This window comes from Aegilops tauschii, chromosome 2, assembly GCF_002575655.3.
Source record: "Aegilops tauschii subsp. strangulata cultivar AL8/78 chromosome 2, Aet v6.0, whole genome shotgun sequence".
Lineage (NCBI taxonomy): Eukaryota > Viridiplantae > Streptophyta > Magnoliopsida > Poales > Poaceae > Aegilops > Aegilops tauschii.
The window spans coordinates 21,577,347-21,601,444 of record NC_053036.3 but is presented as its reverse complement, the minus strand read 5'-3'; the positions used below and the strand labels follow the sequence as shown (position 1 = coordinate 21,601,444).

At 51.2% G+C, this 24,098-nt stretch overlaps 1 protein-coding gene across 1 annotated transcript; it reads right to left on the bottom strand.

Annotated features, from left to right (window-relative positions):
- Positions 1 to 1,673: 1,673 nt before the first annotated feature.
- On the bottom strand, positions 1,674 to 3,771 carry LOC109748096 (uncharacterized). Its single transcript, XM_020307148.4, has one exon. The coding sequence runs from the start codon at positions 3,575 to 3,577 to the stop codon at positions 1,814 to 1,816; it is 1,764 nt and encodes a 587-aa protein (XP_020162737.1). The 5' UTR covers positions 3,578 to 3,771; the 3' UTR covers positions 1,674 to 1,813.
- Positions 3,772 to 24,098: the final 20,327 nt, after the last annotated feature.

Here is a 24,098-nt window from a genome sequence, read left to right as displayed (position 1 = left end):
GAAGAATTATATATAGGAAGTCCAGTTTCGGCCACCGGGAAAGTTTCGGGGGTTATCGCTATTGTACCGGGACCACCGGAAGGGTCCCGGGGGTCCACCGGGTGGGGCCACCTATCCCGGAGGGCCCCATGGGCTGAAGTGTGAAGGGAACCAGCCCTTAGTGGGTTGGGGCGCCCCCCCTTGGGCCTCCCCCTGCGCCTAGGGTTGGAAACCCTAGGGGTGGGGGCGCCCCACTTGCCTTGGGGGGCAAGCCACCCCCCTGGCCGCCCCCCCCTTGTAGATGGGTTCCAGGGCCGGCGCCCCCCCCCCTCCAGGGGGCCTATATATAGTGGGGGGAGGGAGGGCAGTAGCAACACAGCCCCTGGCGCCTCCCTCTCCCCCTGCAACACCTCTCCCTCCCGCTTGTGCTTGGCGAAGCCCTGCCGGGATCCCGCTACTTCCACCACCACGCCGTCGTGCTGCTGGATCTCCATCAACCTCTCCTTCCCCCTTGCTGGATCAAGAAGGAGGAGACGTCGCTGCTCCGTACGTGTGTTGAACGCGGAGGTGCCGTCCGTTCGGCACTCGGTCATCGGTGATTTGGATCACGGCGAGTACGACTCCATCAACCCCGTTCATTAGAACGCTTCCGCTCGCGATCTACAAGGGTATGTAGATGCACTCCTTTTCCCTCGTTGCTAGTATACTCCATAGATGGATCTTGGTGATGCGTAGGAAATTTTAAAATTCTGCTACGATCCCCAACAGCAAGTATAATAGTGAGCTTATAGCCCACCTACATGTCATTTTTGCCTATGTGCAAGAGAGAGACATTGAAAAATAACGGCTGAGGGCTCTCATACAAGAACCTAGTTATATGCGTAGATACAATAAATATGAAGGAAGTGTTAGAGAGAAGAAAAAAAAATACTCTCTCCATATAACATGGCAACGTCATGTAGCCAGCAATTGGCTGGGAAATACCATTTGGCTCCCGCATGTATATACACCCTATATGGGGTATTTTTTTAATAATTAAAAAAAGTCAAAATAGTTCAAAAGTGTTTTTAGATTAATCTTGACTTACTTGCACACTAGTATATAAATGTTCAAAAAAAACCAACGTTGACTTCACAGCGAAAATTATAGGTCACTATTCATGCTATTTTGACCGAAAATTTGTCTTTTTTAAAAGAAGTGAAAAAAGAATTTTTCTTTTCGTGGAACTTTTCTCACTAGTACAATGAAAGGTCAAGTTTATTTCAAAAAAAGTTCAGAAATTTTTGACTTTTTGTTGTATTGCTAAATTCTTTTTTCGTATAGGATACATATGTACCAGGAACCAAACGTTCCCCGCCGCAATTGGCTATACTATTAACCATGCTCGCTCTTAGAGAGGCCCTTACCACTCTCTTCGTGGCTGTCTGGAGATGGCCTCCATGTTGATCCTCGAAAGAAAGCCTTGGATTTCCGGCGTAATTAAAGCTAGGGAGGAGGAACAGAGCTTTGGTCCCTGATGCCCTCTTTCTCTCTGCCATGCCCTCTTTTGCTGCCTTTGAATCATGGCAATTTGAGATGCTCCGGGGATTACATGCGGAGGAGCAAGACCACCCAAAGTATAAGTATTTGGCAACAAACCAAATAACAGACAAATTATTTGGCATGGCCGACATTTTGGTAGCCTGAGCTGAGAGTGAGAGCACAAACCAAACAGGCCCATATATATTTCCATCATCATATACGTATACACAAACTGAACACACTGATACACTTGTCACCATAGCTCTAGATCCATGGAAACCGTCCATGCAGCGACGGCCAGTGCCGATCATCATCACTTACGGCGCGACCCGACCCTGGACAGCGCGGTCATCCGCTTGAGCACCCTGGAGATCTTGGACAGGCTCGGCTTGCCGCCCCCGAGGTTCATCTTCCTCGTCGAGAACTTGAGCGCCTGCAGGCAGCACAGCTGCCGCACCGGCCCTTCGTCCTCCTCGTCTTCCTCCTCCTCCTCCTCGTCAACGGATTGTTCGTTCGCCTTGCTGCCGCCGCCACCTCGGGGCTTGGTGTCGCCGGCGACGGCGACGGCGACGGCGCTGCTGCTGCCGCCCCCGGTCTCGTAAGCCTCCCAGAGCATGTCCATGTCGTCCGCGCACGCCCCGGCCACGGCGCGGTCGCGGCAGACCTTGAGCTGGATCCGCTCCTCGTACAGCTTGCACGCGAGCGTCCGCTTCCACTCCTTCCCCTTGGACGGCGACCCCTCGCCCGCGCCGGCGAGGCTCTCCGACGAGGTCCGCGTGTGCACGCGCCGCGCGATGGACGTCGACCTCAGGGGACCCTCCCCGCCGTCCGCGTCCTCGTGCTCCTGCTCTTCCTGCACATCTTCTTGATGGTCTTGTCCGTTAGGCTGCGCATCTTCTTCGGCCTGCACGTCCTCCCTCCTCTGTTCTTGCGGCGGGTCTGCTTCGGGTTCACCGATAATGGAGGCGATTTCTTCAGCTCGCAGGTCTTCGCTGCATTTTTCCGCCACCTTCGAGCGCACCAATTCTTCCTTGACATCTACAAGTTCCTCCTCTGGCGATTGCTTCCGGTCAGATTCTTCTTGAGCGAGCTGGTCTTCACTCTGCTTTTGATCGCAAGATTCAGTCTTCAATGGCACGGCTTCCTTCACACCCTTGAATGATTCCTTCTCGAAACAGATTTCCACCGGATTATCCTCGATTTCATCAAGAACAAGCTTCAGATTGCCAGATTCCCATTGCCTTATTCGCTGAGAAATCGAAGAGCGTGGCTTGCTGACCCGCTCAGGTGTGTTCGCCTCCATTGCTGACAGAGGAACAGGGTCACACTCCAATCTCTTTTCCTTAACCGCATCACTGCTGAATCCCTTTCTCTCTGGCAAGCTTACATTGTTGATGGATTTCTCCTGCTCTTCCATCTCTGGCACCGGCATGAATGTCTCACCTGGACAGCAATGCTCCGAAGAAGAAGACAAGGTTTCCGGAGCCTTCTTCAGATCCTCACAGACCACATTTTTCTCCTGAATTTCATCCTTGAAATTGGGCATATCTTCTTCATAAAATTCCCCATTGCTCAGGAAGCAGATCTCTTCTCGAGACACACTCTGCAATGGCAGCTCACCCTCCAGCTCTCGGGTAGCATAAGCATACAGCAAGCTCTTCTCTTCCAAAAGAAAGCAAGAACCACCACCAGCATCACACACCTCGCCCACGAACACGACCTCGCCGACGCCCGCCGGGCCGAGCACGAAGGAGCAGAGCTGGCCGATCAGCCCGAGCCCGCCGTCGGGCCGCAGCCCGGCGCAGAGCGCGGCGACGGCGACGCCGCAGGTGCTGCCGAGGTACCGCGCCCCGGCCCGCCCCGGCGCGACGTACGGGGCGGCGGTGAGGAGCACGACGAGGAGGAGCGCCGTGGAGAGCAGCAGCGGGCAGAAGAAGGCGGCGAGCGCGAGCAGGCCCCGGTGGAAGAAGAGCGCGTAGGCGGCGTGCAGCGGGTGCGCCGCCAGGAACGCCGCCGCGCCCAGCAGGTCGTGGAGCACGCAGAACGCCAGCGCGCTGCCGCCGTCGATCCGCGCCATTGTCGTCTTCCTCCTCGATCTCCACCGCCCTCGCGCGCGTGGCCTGCTCTGCTCGCTTGGTGGGTGGGGCTTGTCGTCTCCTAGCTGGCTCGCTGGCTGGCTGGCTACCGACGCGACGCCATTGCGCCTCGGATGCTCTGTTGTTGGCAGCTAATAAAGCGGAGGCTCGGACCGGAGCGGGGGCGGTGCTCGCTGACGCTGACATGGTTGGTCAACAAGCTCTGCATGCACGTAGGAGTACGTCCACCTACGCGCTGCAGTGCGAGCACATTTCGTCAAGGGCGTCCTTACGAAGTCGGTAAAAGCCCGACCTAAACGGACGGCGCATTTGTCCGCTTTTTGTCCGTTTAGGTCAGCCGCCCGCCCGCCGTCCGCCCAGTTTTGCATTTGGGTCGGCAATACGCCCAACGCGTCGATCCATTTCATGTCCGCATTCAACTTTTAATAAAAAAGGCCCGCGGCCGATCATGCCAGCGTTTATGTCTCGTGCCAGCGCCGGCATACAATGCCGGCTTCAGAAAACACCACAGTTCATGCTGGTGCACTCGCCAGCCGGCCGGCACACATGCCAGCACACAAAAAATGGTGGGACTTGAGTTCGACCACGCCATCGCGGCTCCCGTGGTCATGCCGGCAAGACTAAGCTACAGGATATAGTATCAAACCTGCGGGTAGACGTGGAAACCGTGGACTGGGTTGCAAGCCGATGCGCGGGGTGAGTCGGGCATCACCATCCGAGGAAACGCCGACGAGCCGGTGCTGGCCGCGGCGACGGTGGCTTGGACGAGGCTGTGCTGGCTAGGGTTTACCCTAAGCATGTAGAGCGCCTCCCTCGCTGTCGCGGCGACGCGGGCGTTGGTGAACTCCTGCTGCGCGGCGGCGACAGCGGCGGCCGGCGCAGCGGCCTCATCCCTCGCGTCCGCGGTGTGCCTCCGGCCCTTCCTCTTGGCCGACTCCCTTGCCCGCTGTTCGGGCGTCAGCGCCTTCTTCGGCTTGGCCGCCGCGGCGGTCTTATGCGGGGCACGAGGCTTGCCTTTCCCGGAGGGGGCGACGGCGCCGGACGAGGCGAGCGAGGCGAGGCCGGCGGCGGCGTCGAGGTCGAGGTCGATGGCGTCCTCCATGGCTGGTTGGGGGGCGGGGGCGCGCGCGGGCGGGAACGTTTTTGGGGAAAATGGGGGAAAATGGTGGTGGCTGCCACCGACAGGCGGGCCCAGGGAGAGGAGTAGGCGCGCGTGCGTCCGTCTCGTGTCCGCGCCGACACAAATCCGGCTCAAAATTGGGCCTGGAATGGGTCGCCCGCGGACGAAAGACGAACGCGCGTCCGTTTGGGTCGGCGCGTTGGGCCGCCACTTTTGTCCGCGCCGACCCAAACGGACGCGGGCGGACGAAATGGGTCGCTCCATTGGAGTTGCTGTAAACCCATCGCTCTGGTGTGATCACCCTGCCGAAGTACACCACTTGAAACACAGCGAAAACAGTTTAATGCAAACCCGTGGACAAAAATATATATTAATTGTCTTTTTATAAAGGAGGATAACCCTATCTCTGCATCCATATATTATTAATTATCTGATAATAAATTGTCAATGCCCAACCAATTGATTTATGTAAGGAAAAAATGGAGGTCATTTAAATCGAAGGCGGGATCATGGGGTTTAATCTGGAGAATTTGCAAACTTGCTGTTGAAGCCACAATTGTCGGCAACTTCACTACCACCTCGCACCTTCTTGTTATCCAGATCCTGGCGTTGGGTGAGCCCAAGGCCTGCCAGTCCCACTGGAGAAAACGTCGGAAGTGAGTTTAGGACCTCGCCCTCTTTGCACCCAGCTATTTTGGGATTCCCGTCATCGGTAGAGGGAGGGAGGGAGGGAGGGTGGACTAAGGATCTGCCGTTGCAGCCACATCATCCATGCCCAAATGCATACGTCGACCAACGGCCCAAGAGCCCAACTACCACTGTCGCTAGTCCCAAAAGAGGGGAGGGGAGGGAGGGAAGGGGAGGAGGATGGCGGTGACTACTATGGTTGTGAGGGGCGCCGCTACTCCAGGGCTGCCTCTACGAGAGCGAGAGCCGCACCGATCAAGACCACCACCGTGATATGGGACAAAAAAGAACCCAATATCCTCCTTTGGCGGCAAGGGGAAGATGGGAGGGCGGTGGCGACGACGATGCCTAGGGCTTCGCAGGTGCCGCCCCTTGAAGGACGGCCAAAACTAGAACATTTTTGTTCCATTTTCATATACAAATTATCCTCGACTTTATGCATCACAGTGATGCAAAGACAGGGGGTTTAACCTCCTTTCTCAAAAAGAAAACAATGCAAATTGTCCTAAATTGTGTCCTAGTTCCGCCAGGACTTTGCGGAGCAATTATTCCTTTTTTCCACTCTCCAACCACCTTCTAGTACAAGCACAAGGAACGTTACACGGCTAGTAATTAAGCAGGAATTAGCTAGGGCGGCCACGATGATTATGCTCCCTTTGTCCTCGTCGCCGTTGTCAAAGCCTACAGCAACGCTATCCAAAAGCGGTTAGACAGCCGTGCTAGGGCAGTACGGCGGCGTCTTGTCAAACTTGCTTTTGATCAACTATCAATTATTATCACCGCAGTGAGTACGTACGGCAGTGAAAACGATGTGACCGGCGGTAAAGGTAAATCTCCAAAATATCATGATTGAAGGAGTGGTACTCGACGCTGCCGCGGCCTCTGTTCGCTGCCATGCATGCATGCATGCGCTTGTCTCCTACCTCTCCTTCAATAATGATGGACGTGTACTTAACCATAAATCCGTCATGGATATGTGAGGCCAACTCCACCGCACGACCCCAAACGTACGTCCGGTTTGACCGGATTTTGTCTCTTTGGAGCGGCAATGGATTCGCCCATGTCCACGTTTGTCCGATGGGTCGTGGGTCCCCAAAACCTGTTCGGGATGGACGTGAATAAAAAAATATAAAAACTTAAATGAAATGACTAAAAAAGTAAATAAACGCAGTTAAAAAAACATAAAACATATATAGGGGTTACGGCCACAAAACGACCCAGTTTCTCAGTCCACTTAAACGGCCCAGTTTCATAATTAACTTAAAAACTAAATAAAAAAACGCCTCCCGCGCGCTCCTGCCGCGCCCGTTGATGCCATGGCCGTCGCCGTCTTCACTGGCCGCTGGTGTCGTCGTCGTCGCTGACGAGGTCGACGTAGTCCGGCGGTGTCCACAGGTGGGCCGGCGGTCCGTGGTGCACGGGGGCGGCGGGCTGGAAGGTGGCCGGTGCCTGCACCACCTCCTCCCGAGGCGAGGCCTCCCGCTCCGGCGACCGCGGCGGCGTGGGGCACCAGTTCACGGCCCCCAGGGCGGCCGCCATCTGCTCAGCGGAGCACGACCAGCTCCACCCCTGGCCCACCAGTTCAGGGTGGAACGCGGCCACCGGCGGCTCCTCCACCACCTCCTCCTTCGGCACCATCTCCAGCTCGGGGATGGCGACGTCGCCGGCCGCGGAGAGGGCCGTCATCTCCTCGAGGCCCTCCCATTGGCGCTCGTCGTGCGTGTGCATGGAGTCCTCCAGCACACGCGCCATGAGCCGGGCCTCCTCCGCCACCGTCATGCGAGGAGGTGGGGTGGCGATGGAGATGGCGACGGCGATAGCGTGGGCGTCAGGCCGCGCACCCGCGTACGCCCGCGCGCCTGGGGAGCCGCTCGGGGCTCACGTGGCCGCCGCGGTCCCGTCGACGTGCCGGCGAAGAACGACGCCCGCCGCATGTTGTCCTCATCGCGGAACCAAGTGTCCCACAATGGCGAGTCGGGGGCGTACCTCTCGTCGTAGTAGAGGTCGTCTGGGAGGAGGCGGCGGCGGCGCTGGATCTCCTGGCGGCGCGCACGGCCGCTCAGCGGGCCCAGTGGGATCGGCACGCGGTCGGATGACAGGTGCCAGTTATTGGGGAGGTGGACGTCGCTCCAGGGCAGCGGCGTCCTCGTCTCCCAATAATGGCGGCAGACGGCCGCCTCGATATAGTGCCGGTCGCGCTCGCCGACGGCCGTGGGCGCGATGGAGAACGCGGGCGGCGCGGGGGCCCGACGTGGTGGCGATGGCGACGCGGGCTCCTCCTTCTTCACCGAGCCGTGGTCGTGCTTGCCTTTGCGGTCGTAGTTCCATAGCCCCATGGCTGCGGGCGGCCGGCTGGCGAGTTCTTGGCTAGGGTTTGGGACTGGGGTTGTCGGGTTTCGAGGAGGCCGCGGGGTGGCATGGGGCAGTGTGGACGACGACCGGTCCACGGTTCCCATTTAAGAAGGACCGCGACCCCTCGCCTGGGCGGATGACAGGCGAGGCCGCCCGCGCGTGCGCATTGATGTGGGTGGGTGGGAGGTAGGTGGCCGCCTGCCACGCGGCCCCGACGCGGACGAGGCGCGCGTCCGTTTGGTGTCCGTCGCGAGCGAAACCCGGCGCAAGTTTGCGCTCGAAATGGGTTGGCCCAGACACAAAACTGACCAGATGGGTCCGGGCCGTCGCGCGCTGGGCCGCCTCGTTTGTTCGCTTTACCCCAAACGGACGGGGCCGGACAGAATGGGGTCGCGCGGTGGAGTTGGCCTAATAGTATCTACCGTCCGACTTGACAAATCCGGCCTTGTAAATGTCCGCGGACGTGTTCGTGAGTCTAACCCGTCATTTCTCAAATTGTGTCATCCACATTCAGGTATCTCATATATGATCCCCTATATCCATACTAAAACATGCAACGACCAAACTACATAGATCATCAAACGGACATAGAAACGGACATAAAAATGCACAATATGTTCACCAAAAGATCACCAACGGTTCTTCAAAAGACCGCCAAAGTTCACATAATGCACATAAACGACAGGCAACTTTAAACCACATCTAAAAACTTGCAACTAAAGTGAAGAAAGCGGATCTTCACCACTTCCTCGCCGGCCCTTTTCTCTTCCTAGCGCCGGCACAACTGTAGGTTTCGGCGGCTGGTGGAGGATCGTCCGAGTCGTCGGATGACGCGTCGTGGTCGTCGGTGCCATCGTCGGAGGAGGAGGAGGAGGAGAGGATGATGAGGCCTTTGAGGCATCGGACGGCCTAGTCCTGCGGCAACTTGAGTTTCGCCAGCCGAGCCGCCTCCGTTGCTTTCTCCTTGGTCTCGTGCTCGGACTGCTCGATGGCAAGCCAGAGTGCTTGGCATTTTTCTGGCGGAGCTGCCGAGCGTCCATCTCCGCCGTCGTAAGTGACGGACGGTAGAGCGAGGAGCCGCTCGTCCTCATCGCGCTCCGTCGGAAACCCGCGGCGGCGGCGGACAGATTTCTCCACCGCGTCCCTCTCCCTTGCCTGCTGCCTCTCGCAGCGGGCAGCGCGCGCCTCCTATTCTGGCGTGCGCGTTTGGACCGGCTGGGCAGGCAGAAGCCCCCACTATTGCCCACGTGGGGAAGCAACAGTCGTCGGGGCAGGGGACGAGGTGGGGGAAGCGCGGACTATGCAGCCCTCGCAGAGGTGCGCGCGGGCCGGGAGGGGCCAGCGTCGGCGTCCTCACTGCGTCGGTGGGGGAGAGGCGAGGCGACAGATTCGAAACTGCCCCCCATGTCCACCTTGGATCTCTTGAGGGCAAGGCGGAGGGCCAGCTCCTCGTCGATGTCGAGGTCGGAGTCGGAGCGGCTGCTGGAGCTCGGCATGATCTCCGAAGTCATCGGACAGGATTGAATCGGAGTAATCAGAGGAGGAGAATAAGAGACGGAGTGAGAGCGGAGTGAGGTAGGGTTTCCGGATTGGGATATTTGTGGGCACAAAGTGGGATCGGGATGGGCCGGTCGGACGTGCCCGAGCTGCCCCATATCCGCCCTAGATTTTGGGCAGGATATGAGGGGCGCTTGACAGCCCGGGCGTTTGAGGCCCGTTTGAGGCGTCCATCTAGGTCAAATTTTGGTGACCGGGTAGTGACCGGGCCGTCCGCTCGAGCTGACCACAAGGAAGGAAACAATTTGGCACTTCCCTGCCGGCGTGGTGCAGCTGCCGTCACTAGTATGAGACTAAAGATTGCACCTTTACCTTTTGGCATTTTAAGATCGCTTGGCGGGGAGGGTGGTCAGCGTGGCGTGGTGGTGAGCTACCATGCTCGGTTTGGGTGCTTTCTATGCCCCGATCTGGCCCCCTATGGGGTGGTGGCTTGCACGGCCTGTGGTCCCAAGGCTGCGGCTGGGGGTCGGCGGGGTTGGCGTGTGGTGGTGGGGTGATGTGGCCTACAGTGAGGGATTGGGTGTGGGTGGCAGGCGAGACCGACACAACTCTGTCTGTGCAGGTGCTCGAGGTGAGCAGTTGTGATAGCTGAGCCTCTTGCTTGTCCTAGCGGGGACGCTCACCGTGGACTAGCAGGAGTGGAGAAGGTCTGTGCTGCCGGACTCGGTGGCCGGCATCTACGGAGTTTGGGCGGGCTGGGATGCTTCAGGCGAAAGCCTAGTGCCGCCTCGTCGGCACGGTGATGGCGACGCCCTCCGGCATCGTTTCCCTTCGTGAAGGTATCATTGGGGAGCTACCATTGCCTGCTTTCTTCCCTGTGCTTCGGGCGAAAGCCTGAGATCCTTCTCTAAATCAGATGACGATGGCATCTTCGATGTCATTTTCCCCTTTGGGGGTGTTGTTTTTGGAGCCAGGGATCTGCGGTTGGCGGTTGATGTCTAGGTTGGAGCATTGGTTTGGTTTGTGGATTGTAGGGTGGTGGCGATGGAGGTGCTCTGTGGTGGCGACCAATGCCTTGGTCATCCTATGTTGATGCTTGACCTCTCCTTTGGGGGTTCGTGGCGGCGGTGAGGTCTCAGTCTTCGGTGCCCTTCGACGGCATGTGAGGTTTGGTGGCCTCGCATAGTGCTCTGGTTCTCTCTAATTGTGATGCTGGCCATGGTGTGGCCCAGAGGAGGTGCAGGACTATCTCGGTGGAACATTGCCCTTCGACACGGTCAGTGGCTCTCTTTGTCGTGACGTTCCTAGGCCGCGAGATGCCCTGCGGTGGTGGCTGCGACTTCCTAGCTCTTCAAGGTGCAGAGTGATTGCATGGTAGCAGGCAGCTTCTTCTCTATGTCTTCTCGGTGGCGGATATCCCTTCGACTGATCCAACAATGCTAGCTCCCGTTCTTCTCGGTCCGCTGGTGGTCATGGGTGCTAAGTTCTTGGTGTTGGTTGCTCGTCGTAGCTTGCCTTTGGTTCTCCTTCTTGCTCCGTGTCTTCGTCTTATGTGTGTCAGGTGTTGTTGTTCCTTGATCCTTCTTGTGTGTGTCGGGTGCTATCTGTTGTACCTGTCCTGATGTATCTCGCTCTTATTTAGAATGAAAATGGTTTAGGTCGGGGTAAACCCGCCGTAGCACCGTCAAAAACAAGATTTATTTAAATTTATCTACTGAACCAAGGCCAAATATTTCTTTGTTCACAAATATAAGATGTTTCAAATATTTTAATTTCAAACATATACGGACTAAAATTAGTGAACAAATACATCAAAACATGTCTATATACATATTCGATTCATAAAAAAGTTAGAACATTTAATATTTTTTAACGCAGGGAGAACTACCACTAGTAGGAAAAGGGTTTTTTACTCCGGTTTGTAAGGGCCTTTTGTCCCGGTTTTCGAACCGGGACTAAAGGGTCGTTACTAAAGCCCTAACACTTTAGTCCCGGTTCTTACACAAACCGGGACAGAAGGTCCTCCACGTGGCCGTTGCTGCCAGCCCAGGCAGGGGGGCCTTTCGTCCCGGTTGGTGCCACCAACCGGGACCAATAGGCATCCACGCGTCAGCATTTCAGGGGCTGGGGTTTTTGTTTTTTTTTGAAAGGGGGGGGGGGTTGGGGGGTTTTGGGGGGTTAATTTAGGTGTTTCATATATTGTGTTAGCTAGCTAATTAATAGAGAGAAGTGTCCTCTCTTATCTCCGTGCTTGGTCGACGCTACGTACTATATACGTATGGAGAGGACTAGACACGCTAGCTAGTAAGCAAATGAAGGAAACAGAAGATCGTCATGAACATATGCATACAGAGAGAAGTGATATCGACCACCTCTCCTTCTCCGAGAGATTGGTCGAACAACAAGTTCTCGTATATCTATCTGACACTACCGGCTACATATATACAATAATTATCTCTTACAATATAATCTCCTAATTAAATTGTAAGAACACAGGGTCCACGTAGTATTCTCCGTTTTCAGCGATCACGTGGTCAAGGAAGAATGCCGCCAATTCCTCTTGAATTGCTCGCATACGATCTTCTGCTAGGAGTTCATCCCACATCCGAAACATCTAATTTGAAGAAGGGGGTCAATACATATATATATGACTAAATGAAACTCGACACAAATGATGGTAATAAAATAAAATTATGAATATTATTGCTTACGCACTTCATATCGTTCGTCAGAGTAGCCCCGCTCACAGGTCGTGTCTGCCACAACCACTTTACAAGAAATAGAGGTCAATCTAACTGATAAGCAAGCATGCTAAATGGTATTGATGAAACTAGCGCTTGAATCACTAGGAGATGTGCGGAACATGCTACTATAGTACTTACTTTCGGATGTCTAAATTGCAGCTTCTTCGGCAGTCCCGGAGCTTTTGTGGTGAATTTTCTCCAAACCCTGCCAGACAAAGAAAACAATTACTTGATATCAGGAAATGAACAAAGTTGCTGATATGGTGGATAATGATCGATTTAACTTACTTCTCGAGCATTTGAGTCATGTCCGCATAGTCCTGGGGATCTTTTCGTCTCGAGTCTAAGACGGTTACTACTCCCTGCTCAAGCTTGATCTCTAGGAGAATATAGTGGAAGCTGCGCATGCATGCATAAGTCATCAATTACATTACCATAACCTGGACTAATAAGGGAAACCGAATATGCACAAGACAGTAACACTCACTTGAAGTTGTAAGGAAAGAGTATTATATCTTTGTTTTGATTTAATACCAACGATCGTAGCAAGTTGGCCTCGGCTTCTTTGGCATGTTTTTCAACCGTATATGCATCTATGAGATTTGTGTTAATGAACCCAATATCACCGATTTGTCTTTTCTTCAATTCGGCGATCTTCAATCTGCATAATATAGTGAGGATAATTATAAATACATGCAATGAAAGAGCTGACCTATATAGAGAGACTTAATGACAGAAGTAGTACTACTTACAGATAGTAGCAAGTGATCGTTGTTTTATCCAGGGCCTTTTGATTGAAAAACTGGAAGAACTCCTCAAATGGAACATTCAGCAGTTCAATTCCAACGAGGTCATGCTCCGGTTTAACTCTCAGCGTCAAAGTATTCATCCCATCAGACTCTCTGCAGGTTTTCATGTACCAATCATGTAATCTTCGCATCATCGTTGTTAGAGATCTTTCATCTTTGACGAGAGGCTTCCCGTAATGGTATTTGTGTTCGTCCACCTCCATGATTTCATAATATACATCGTCGGGCAGGTAATCTCCAAGATTGCTATAACCGGCCACCATCCTCGGATCATTAGCGACGATGTCTTTAGACACCTTGAGCGGGGGGCATGATTGGTTCGCTTGTTCGCCGAGCTGGGCAATTTTTTTCCCAGCTCGTCGTTCTTTTAACCTTTGATCACTGACAGTACTTCCCGACCGCTCCGCTTCGACAAATGTCTTTGCAATAATGCGCTCATAGTTGCCTTTCGGCGGAGACTTTGGTGGTTTTGTCAGGGCATCCAGAGTGCGCTTCGCTTTCACCGGATCTACCTTCTCCTCCGGAGGTGGATGTTTCTTTGCTTTCACCCTTTCAAAGAAGTTCTTCACTTCGGCTCGCATGATCTTCGCGTTCTCCTCCTCGGTCCTCTCGTATGGTAACTTCTCTGGAGTCTTCAGAGGAGGACCGAATCTGTATTGCCTCCCGCCTCTGGCAGCTGTACTGCTAGACGCCGGCAGAGCAGACGGAGCGGCTGCGGCTGTCTTCTTTCCTTGCTTACGAGGCGGAGGAGAAGGACTACGACGCGCCGGAGCAGCCGGAGCGGCGGCGGGTCTCTTCCGCCCTTGCTGACGAGGCGGAGAAGGAGGAGGCTGGCTGCTCTGGCACGCCGGCGCGGGCGGAGAAGGAGGCGGAGTGCCGCCACGCGCCGGAGAAGGAGGCTGATGAGTGCCCTGATCACTCGCCGGAGGAGGAGGCGGAGTGCCGCCACGCGCCGGAGAAGGAGGCTGAGTGCCCTGATCACTCGCCGGAGGAGGAGGCGGCGGCGGAGTGCCCTTACTCGCCGGAGGCGTCCAGTTCGGAAGGTTAATGAGCTCCTTCCGCCATAGGCACGGAGTCTTCAGAGCTAAACCCAGCCGAGTCTCCCCTTCACCGGTAGGGTGGTCAAGCTGGAGGTCCTCAAATCCCTCCGTTATTTCATCCACCATCACCCTAGCATATCCTTCTGGAATCGGCCGGCAGTGGTAGGTTGCGCCGGGTTCAGGAGGTAAAACAGAGCCAACAGCCGCCTTGACTTTGAAGTTCTGCCATTGCGCCATAAGGTGGCAATGTTGAGACTCCGTGATAGCATCCACGGGGTAGCTAGCAGGAGCCGTCAAGACATGCTCCGGCTGAAGCAGCTCGGTGGAAGCCACGCTGCTTCTCCGCTGAGATGGCGGGGTAGCTTCGGGGGTAGTTTCGGCATGTCGATTGCCGTCTCGTTCCTCTAGCGCTTGAACCCTTTCGTGCAGCTTCTGAATTTGGGTCTGCTCCATTTTTTTCCTCCTCTCCTGGCTTTTGTAACCGCCTGCGTCCGGAAAACCAGCCTTCCACGGAACGGAGCCTGGCGTGCCTCGTGTCCGTCCAGGGTGCTCAGGATTCCCGAGGGCATTGTGAGCTCGTCGTTCTCTCTGTCTGGAACGAACGTCCCTTCCTGCGCTGCATCGATATATTGCTGAATCTTCTTGACTGGTATTCTCAAAAGCTCGTTCGTCCAAACGCACCTCCCTGATACAGGGTCCAAGGTTCCGCCAGCCCCGAAGAATCAAGTCCGGCAACGGTCTGTCCAGTTCATTGTCTGTGGTTCGATCCCTTTTTCAAGCAGATCATTCTTAGCCTTGGCCCACTTAGGCCGGGCTTTGAGGTAGCCACCTGACCCCGTGCGATGGTGAAGCTTCTTCTTCGCAGCATTCTTCTTGTTTGTCGCTGACATCTTCTTACTCTTTTCCGATGTCTTGTGGGCCACAAATGCGGGCCAGTGATCTCTGATCTTCTCATACCGGCCGATGAATTCTGGTGTCTCTTCTTTGTCGACAAACGTTTTCAGCTCATTCTTCCACCTCCTGAATAGGTCTGCCATCTTCTTAAGAGCATGAGACTTGATTAATTGCTCTTTAACTGGCTTCTCTGGATCCTCCTCTGGCGGTAGGGTGAAATTTGCCTTCAGCTCAGTCCAAAGATCATCTTTCTGCATATCATTGACATAAGACACCTCAGGGTCTTCCTTCTTAGGCTCATACCATTGCTGGATGCTGATCGGGATCTTGTCCCTAACTAGAACCCCGCACTGAGCAGCAAATGCATCCTTTGTCCGGATGGGTTCAATCGGTTGGCCGTCGCGCGCGATTGCTGTGATCTCAAACCTTTCATCCGAGCGCAACTTTCTCTTCGGGCCTCGTCTCATTACCGAAGTTGTGCTCGATCCGGAGGGCTAGAAAAAAGAAGAAAGACGAGTGTTAATTAATATGTGTACATACCAAAACAATGAATGCATCAATTAGCTAGTCAGCACAGGCTTAACTAATATATTTACCTGGCCGGACTCTGTTCGGTCACCGGAGCCGTCACCACGGGCTCCTTCTTGCACCAGCATTGGGTCACCGGAGCCATCATAATCGTGTCTTTCCTCCTCCACTCTTCGATCACCGTAGCCTGCTTCTTCACCCTGTTCTTCCAGACCATCATTGTCGTTAAGATATGACAAGATATCACCTCCGGCTAAGATTATGTCCCCCAACACCTCTTCTGCTTGCTCGTCTCGTCCGTGCTCCATTGTTTCTGCAAATATTACAACATGGCAATTATTACACAAACATGACAGCAGGTGGATATATTAGTGCAAACGTAGACCTAGCTTATTCCGGGTTTGGGGTGGCCTCGGCAACGCTTCAAGGGTAGGGGCGCGGCGGGAGGGGGTAGGAGACCGACATCGTTTTTTCTAGGGTTTGGGTGTCCTCGAGAGTTTTGGTCGAGCGAGAGGGCCGGGGGGTGCTCCCGTGGTATAAGTTATCACGGTCGAGAGGGGGTATAAATATCGACCGTCCATCATGTCGAAGTTATCTGGGAGGGAGTTATATATATCGACAACGACGACATACATACATGGGAAAATAATGTTATCGGGGAGGGGGTATATCGACCCCCCCCCCACGTGTTGAAGTTATCGGGAGGGGGTTATATCGACAACGACGACATACGTACATGAGAAAATAATATTATCGGGGAGGGGGTATATCGACCCCCCTCGTGTTGAAGTTATCGGGAGAGGGGTATATTGACGACAACAGACCCGATAAAACATAAGAAAACGAAGAAGAAATAAAAAGAGGAGAAGAAGAAAAGGAATAGAGGAGAAGATCGAAGAAAAAAAAAAGAAAAAAAAAGAGGAGAAGAAGAAAGGAATAGATTTTCTATTTTTTTCTTCTTCTCTTCTATTCCTTTCTTCTTCTCCTCTTCTTTTTCTTCTTTTTTCCTCTTCTTATTTATTTCTCCTCTTCTTCCTCTCCTCTTCTTCTCCTTTCTTCCTCTTCTTATTTTCCTTTTTCCTCTCATTCATAAAAAAATGTTCAAATAGAAAATTTCGAAAAAAGTAAAGGTTTTGCCTAATGCATTGTTCATATTTCATCATGTTCTATGAACAAAAAACATCATATTTCATCCACATCCATGCATACATCATATATGTGATCATCTATGAGAAAAACATCATATTCTATAAAAAAAATCATTACATATATATATGAACAAAAACAATTATGACAACAAGCATATATATCAACATATATATAAAAAAACAAGCATATATATGAAAAAAACAAGCATATATATGAAAAATGCTAGGGAGGGCGCCGGCCCGACCAAGGTGAGGAGGACCGCGAGGTCGACGACGAGGATGGCGACGGGGCTGTGGGCGCGCGCTAGGGGTAGGGGGCGACGGCGGCGAAGGGCGGGGCAGGGCGACGGCGACGACGGGGACGGGCCGGGGCGGCGCGCGTCGGGGCAGGGGCGCGGCTGACGGCGAGGGCGCGGGCAACGGCGAGGGCGCGGACGACGGCGACGACGGGCACGGGCGACGGCGGGGGCGGCGGGCGGCGTCGGGGCAGCCTGGCGGCGTCGGCGTCGTCGGGGCGGCAACTGCAAGGTGAGAGTGAAAATTTCCAAGTGTGAACTTATATAGCAAAGCCTTTAGTCCCGATTTGTGGCACCAACCGGGACTAAAGGTGGGCATTAGTCCCGGTTGGTGTCACCAACCGGGACCAAAGGCCTCTTTTCAGCAGCCCAAAGGGCGGGAAGCGGCGGCCTTTGGTCCCGGTTGGTGGCACCAACCGGGACTAAAGGGGGGCATTGGTCCCGGTTGGTGCCACGAACCGGGACCAAAGGGTGGAATTGGTCCCGGTTCGTGCCACCAACCGGGACCAATGGCCTTGCACAGCGGCGTGGTGGTGGGAGTTTAGTCCCACCTCGCTAGCTGAGAGAGAGCCGCACCTGTTTATAAGGTGCGGTGCGCCTGAGCTGTCGAGCTCCTCTCTAAAGCAGGCTTACGGGCCTAACCTCTCTGTACATGCCTGTGGGCCTACTGGGCCTTCTGCGGGCCTGAATCCTGGCCCATGGATGGGTTTCTAGTCGTATTCAGGCCGTGGTGGCCCAGTAGGTGGCATAATTTTTAATTTTTGGCCTGTTTTTTGTTTTCTTTTTTGCTTTATTTATTTTGTTTTGTTTCTACTTACAACAAAAAACTTATTTATTTTATTTTATTTTGTTTCTAATTACTTATTTATTTTACTTTATGATAATTCTTTTTGCTATTAAAGTTTCTAACAAAAAAATTTCTTTATGAAAATTATTTTTGCTTTCAATGATTTTGAACAGAAAATACTTCGATAATTTTAGTTGCATCAATTTTATATAATTTTAGTTTCAATAATACTAGAGGTTGCTTATAATGTTTTGAACAGAAAATACTTTGATAATTTTAGTTTCATAAATTTTATTTATGTTATTAAAGTTTATTTTATTTTGTTTCTACTTATATATTTTATTACAGTTTATATTATTTTGTTTCTAATTACTTATTTATTTTATTTGTTATTTTCATGCACCATTTTTCATGCATTTACTGATTATTTGAGCTATAAAACCCTAAAATTGAAAAGCATTTTAAATGAACTCTGAAAAGGTTGAAAGTTGGCATGGTATCATCATTTCATCCACATAGCATGTGCAAGAAAGTTGAGAGGGTTACGGCAAAAACTGGATGCACTTCGTGTACAAAACGGACAATCTCTTTCGAAGTATCAGGATTTCATACGGAAACTCGTCTGTTACAAAGTGATTTCATTTTTTAAAACTTATTTGAACTCCTGACTTTTTGTGTGTTCAAAGTGCACCATTCAAAGCCACATCATCAATTTTCAACCCTTTCTGACTTCATTTGTTATTTTTCATGCATTTACTAATTATTTTGAGCTATAAGACCCTAAAATTGAAAAGCATTTCAAATGAACTCTGAAAAGGTTGAAAGTTGGCATCGTATCATCATTTCATCCACATAGCATGTGCAAGAACGTTGAGAGGGTTACGGCAAAAACTAGATGCACTTCGTGTATAAAACGGACAATGGTATCATACTCGTCTGTTACAAAGTTGGCATGGTATCATCATAATAGTTGCGGGAGAAAGTCTTCACTTTTTCTTCGCTTGTGTCATTTGCTTATTGCGCCGTAACCATGGATAATCTTCATCGTTTATCAGGATGCTTGGGTCAGCCTTGACTTTGAAGGGAGGAATTTCATGAAACTTTTCATAATCTTCAGACATGTCTGTCTTGCCCTCCACTCCCACAATGTCCCTTTTTCCTGAAAGAACTATGTGGCGCTTTGGCTCATCGTATGATGTATTCGCTTTCTTATCTTTTCTTTTTCTCGGTCTGGTAGACATGTCCTTCACATAGATAACCTGTGCCACATCATTGGCTAGGACGAACGGTTCGTCAGTGTACCCAAGATTGTTCAGATCCACTATTGTCATTCCGTACTGTGGGTCTACCTGTACCCCGCCTCCTGACAGATTGACCCATTTGCACTTAAACAAAGGGACCTTAAAATCATGTCCGTAGTCAAGTTCCCATATGTTCATTATGTAACCATAATATGTGTCCTTTCCCCTCTCGGTTGCTGCATCAAAGCGGACACCGCTGTTTTGGTTGGTGCTCTTTTGATCTTGGGCGATCGTGTAAAACGTATTCCCATTTATCTCGTATCCTTTGTAAGTCAATACAGTCGAAGATGGTCCCCTGGACAACGAGTACAACTCATCACAAACAGTGGTGTCACCTCTGAGACGTGTTTCCAACCAACTGCTGAAAGTCCTGATGTGTTCACATGTAATCCAATCGTCACACTGCTCCGGGTGTTTGGAGCGCAGACTATTCTTGTGTTCATCGACATACGGGGTCACCAAGGTAGAGTTCTGTAGAACTGTGTAGTGTGCTTGAGACCAAGAATATCCATCCCTGCATATTATTGAGTCCCCTCCAAGCGTGCCTTTTCCAGTCAGTCTCCCCTCATACCGCGATTTAGGGAGACCTATCTTCTTAAGGCCAGGAATAAAGTCAACACAAAACCCAATGACATCCTCTGTATGATGGCCCATGGAGATGCTTCCTTCTGGCCTAGCGTGGTTACGGACATATTTCTTTAGGACTCCCATGAACCTCTCAAAGGGGAACATATTGTGTAGAAATACGGGCCCCGGAATGACAATCTCGTCGACTAGATGAACTAGGACGTGCGTCATGATATTGAAGAAGGATGGTGGGAACACCAGCTCGAAACTGACAAGACATTGCGCCACATCACTCCTTAGCCTTGGTATGATTTCTGGATCGATCACCTTCTGAGAGATTGCATTGAGGAATGCACATAGCTTCACAATGGTTAATCGGACGTTTTCCGGTAGAAGCCCCCTCAATGCAACCGGAAGCAATTGCGTCATAATCACGTGGCAGTCATGAGACTTTAGGTTCTGAAACTTTTTCTCTGGCATATTTATTATTCCCTTTATATTCGACGAGAAGACAGTCGGGACCTTCATACTGAGCAGGCATTCAAAGAAGATTTCTTTCTCTTCTTTCGTAAGAGCGTAGCTGGCAGGACCTTCATACTGCTTCGGAGGCATGCCGTCTTTTTCGTGCAAACATTGCAGGTCCTCCCGTGCCTCAGGTGTATCTTTTGTCTTCCCATACACGCCCAAGAAGCCTAGCAGGTTCACGCAAAGGTTCTTCGTCACGTGCATCACGTCGATTGAAGAGCGGACCTCTAACTCTTTCCAGTAGGGTAGGTCCCAAAATATAGATTTCTTCTTCCACATGGGTGCGTGTCCCTCAGCGTCATTCGGAACAGCTACTCCGCCGGGACCCTTTCCAAAGATTACGTGTAAATCATTGACCATAGCAAGTACGTGATCACCGGTATGCATGGCGGGCTTCTTCCGGTGATCTGCCTCGCCTTTGAAATGCTTGCCTTTCTTTCGACATTGATGGTTGGTCGGAAGAAATCGACGATGGCCCAGGTACACATTCTTCCTGCATTTGTCCAGGTATGTACTTTCAGTGTCATCTAAACAGTGCGTGCATGCGTGGTATCCCTTGTTTGTCTGTCCTGAAAGGTTACTGAGAGCGGGCCAATCGTTGATGGTTACAAACAGCAATGCGTGCAGGTTAAATTCCTCCTGTTTGTGCTCATCCCACGTACGTACACCGTTTCCATTCCACAGCTGTAAAAGTTCTTCAACTAATGGCCTTAGGTACACATCAATGTCGTTGCCGGGTTGCTTAGGGCCTTGGATGAGAACTGGCATCATAATGAACTTCCGCTTCATGCACATCCAAGGAGGAAGGTTATACATACATAGAGTCACGGGCCAGGTGCTGTGATTGCTGCTCTGCTCCCCGAAAGGATTAATGCCATCCGCGCTTAAACCAAACCATATGTTCCTTGGGTCAGCTGCAAACTCAGCCCAGTACTTTCTGTCGATTTTTCTCCACTGCGACCCGTCAGCGGGTGCTCTCAACTTCCCGTCTTTCTTACGGTCCTCACCGTGCCATCGCATCAACTTGGCATGCTCTTTGTTTCTGAACAGACGTTTCAACCGTGGTATTATAGGAGCATACCACATCACCTTCACAGGAACCCTCTTCCTGGGGGCTCGCCGTCAACATCACCAGGGTCATCTCCTCTGATCTTATACCGCAATGCACCGCATACCGGGCATGCGTTCAGATCCTTATACGCACCGCGGTAGAGGATGCAGTCATTAGGGCATGCATGTATCTTCTGCACCTCCAATCCTAGAGGGCATACGACCTTCTTTGCTGCGTATGTACTGTCGGGCAATTCGTTATCCTTTGGAAGCTTCTTCTTCAATATTTTCAATAGCTTCTCAAATCCTTTGTCAGGCACAGCATTCTCTGCCTTCCACTGCAGCAATTCCAGTACGGTACCGAGCTTTGTGTTGCCATCTTCGCAATTGGGGTACAACCCTTTTTTGTGATCCTCTAACATGCGATCGAACTTCAGCTTCTCCTTTTGACTTTCGCATTGCGTCCTTGCATCGACAATGACCCGGCGGAGATCATCATCATTGGGCACTGGTTCCTCTTGATCTTCAGCAGCTTCCCCCCTTGCAGCATCATTGGGCACATCGTCTGGTTCCTCTTGATCTTCAGCAGCTTCCCCCGTTGCAGCATCACCGTATTCAGGGGGCACATAGTTGTCATCGTCCTCTTCTTCTTCGCCGCCTTCCATCATAACCCCTATTTCTCCGTGCCTCGTCCAAACATTATAGTGTGGCATGAAACCCTTGTAAAGCAGGTGGGTGTGAAGGATTTTTCGGTCAGAGTAAGACTTCGTATTCCCACATATAGGGCATGGACAACACATAAAACCATTCTGCTTGTTTGCCTCAGCCACTTCGAGAAAATCATGCACGCCCTTAATGTACTCGGAGGTGTGTCTGTTACCGTACATCCATTGCCGGTTCATCTGCGTGCATTATATATAATTAAGTGTGTCAAAAACCATTACAGAACATCATGAATAGATAATTAAGTGACCAAATTAATAGAAGTTCATCATCACATTAAAACCAAAGTACATACATAGTTCTCATCTAACAACATATATATAGCTCTCCAGAGCATCTAATTAATTAAACCATACATTGAAACTATGTAAAACATTTCAATGCGAAAACAAATGCGATCATAATCGCAACCAAGGTAACAATTGATCCAACGGCATAATGATACCAAGCCTCGGTATGAATGGCATATTTTCTAATCTTTCTAATCTTCAAGCGCATTGCATCCATCTTGATCTTGTGATCATCGACGACATCCGCAACATGCAACTCCAATATCATCTTCTCCTCCTTAATTTTTTTTATTTTTTCCTTCAAGTAATTGTTTTCTTCTTCAACTAAATTTAACCTCTCGACAATAGGGTCGGTTAGAATTTCCGGTTCAACCACCTCCTAGATAAATAAAATCTATGTCACGTTGGTCGGCATATTTGTCATAAACAATAAATGAACCAAATAGTTAGAAAAAGATAATATATACCACATCCGAATCATAGACAGGACGAGGGCCGACGGGGGCGGATACCAAAACCATCGCACTATGTAATAAGAAGGAATAATAAAAGTAACAAAATTAGACAAGTATCTATCTAAAGTAAGAATTTTTTTTCTTTCAGAAAGAAGATAAGAACAAGAGGCTCACCACGGTGGTGCTGGTGACGAGATGGCGCGGGCGATCAACGGCGGTGAAGACGGGGACGGGACGTGACGGACCGCTAAACCTAGACAAATCTCGGGGAAAATGGAGCTCGGAGGTCGAGTTTCGAGAGGAGAAAGATTAACTAGTGTGGCTCAGACATTTCATCAAACACCTCATGTGCATAGGAGGTGAGCTAGAGCACCCAAATGCCCTCCCCTCGCCGGCCAGAAAAAACAGAGCACTGTGGAGTGCTCTGCTGTGCCGATGGGGTATATATAGGCAACTCATTGGTCCCGGTTCGTGGCACCAACCGGGACTAAAGGCCTTTGGTCCCGGTTGGTGCCACGAACCGGGACCAATGCCCCCCTTTAGTCCCGGTTGGTGGCACCAACCGGGACCAAAGGCCTTGTGCTGCCCCGCGTCAAAAGTTTAGTCCCACCTCGCTAGTTGAGAGAGCTCGAGAGTGGTTTATAAGCGCTGCTGCGCCCACCCTCTCGAGCTCCTCTCAACTGCAGGCTTTCGGGCCTGCCGTTCTCTTTGCCTGTGGGCCTACTGGGCCTTCTGCGGGCCTGAATCCTGGCCCGTGGATGGGTTTCAAGTCGTATTCAGGCCGTGGTGGCCCAGTAGGTGGCATAATTTTTTTTCTCTGTTTTTGTTTTCTCTTTTGCTTTATTTATTTTGTTTTGTTTCTACTTACAACGAAAAAACTTATTTATTTTATTCCATTTTGTTTCTAATTACTTATGTATTTTACTTTATTTATTTTATTTTTATTTATTTTACTGCTGCTATTTTTATTTATTTTACTGCTGCTATTTTTATTTAATTTATTAAGGTTTATTTATTTTAGTTACTATAGTTTATTTTATTTTATTTTATTTTATTTATTTTTATTTATTTTATTAAGGTTTATTTATTTTATTTACTATAAAAAATGAACATAGATGTGCCTATAGAGAAAATTCAACCTAAATTCATAATAAATTTCTATGAAATTCAAAGAAATTTACTGTGAATTTAGGTCAAATTCCCTGTATAAGGGCATATATTTTCACTTTGAGAGGAGCTCAACAAGGCAGAGAGGGACGGGCTTATAAACAGGTGTGAGCGCCCTTCGGTTGGCGAGGTGGGACTAAACTCTGACCGCTACTAGGACCAACCCTTTAGTCCCAGTTTGTGGTATGAACCGGGACTAAAGGGTGAGCCTCTGGTCCCGGTTCAAGCCACCAACCGGGACCAATGATGGTGGGCCAGGAGCGAGGCCCATTGGTCCCGGTTTGTCCCACCAACCGGGACCAACGGGGCCGGACGAACCGGGACCAATGCCCCACGAGGCCCGGCAGGCCCCTGGCCGCACGAACCGGGACCAATGCTCACATTAGTCCCGGTTCGTGACTGAACCGGGACTAATGTGAATATTGCCCTGTGACCAAAGCCCAGTTTTCTACTAGTGTACACATATATGCTTATATACGTTCTGAATTTTGAGATCTAGAAAACGTATTTATGTCGGAAAAA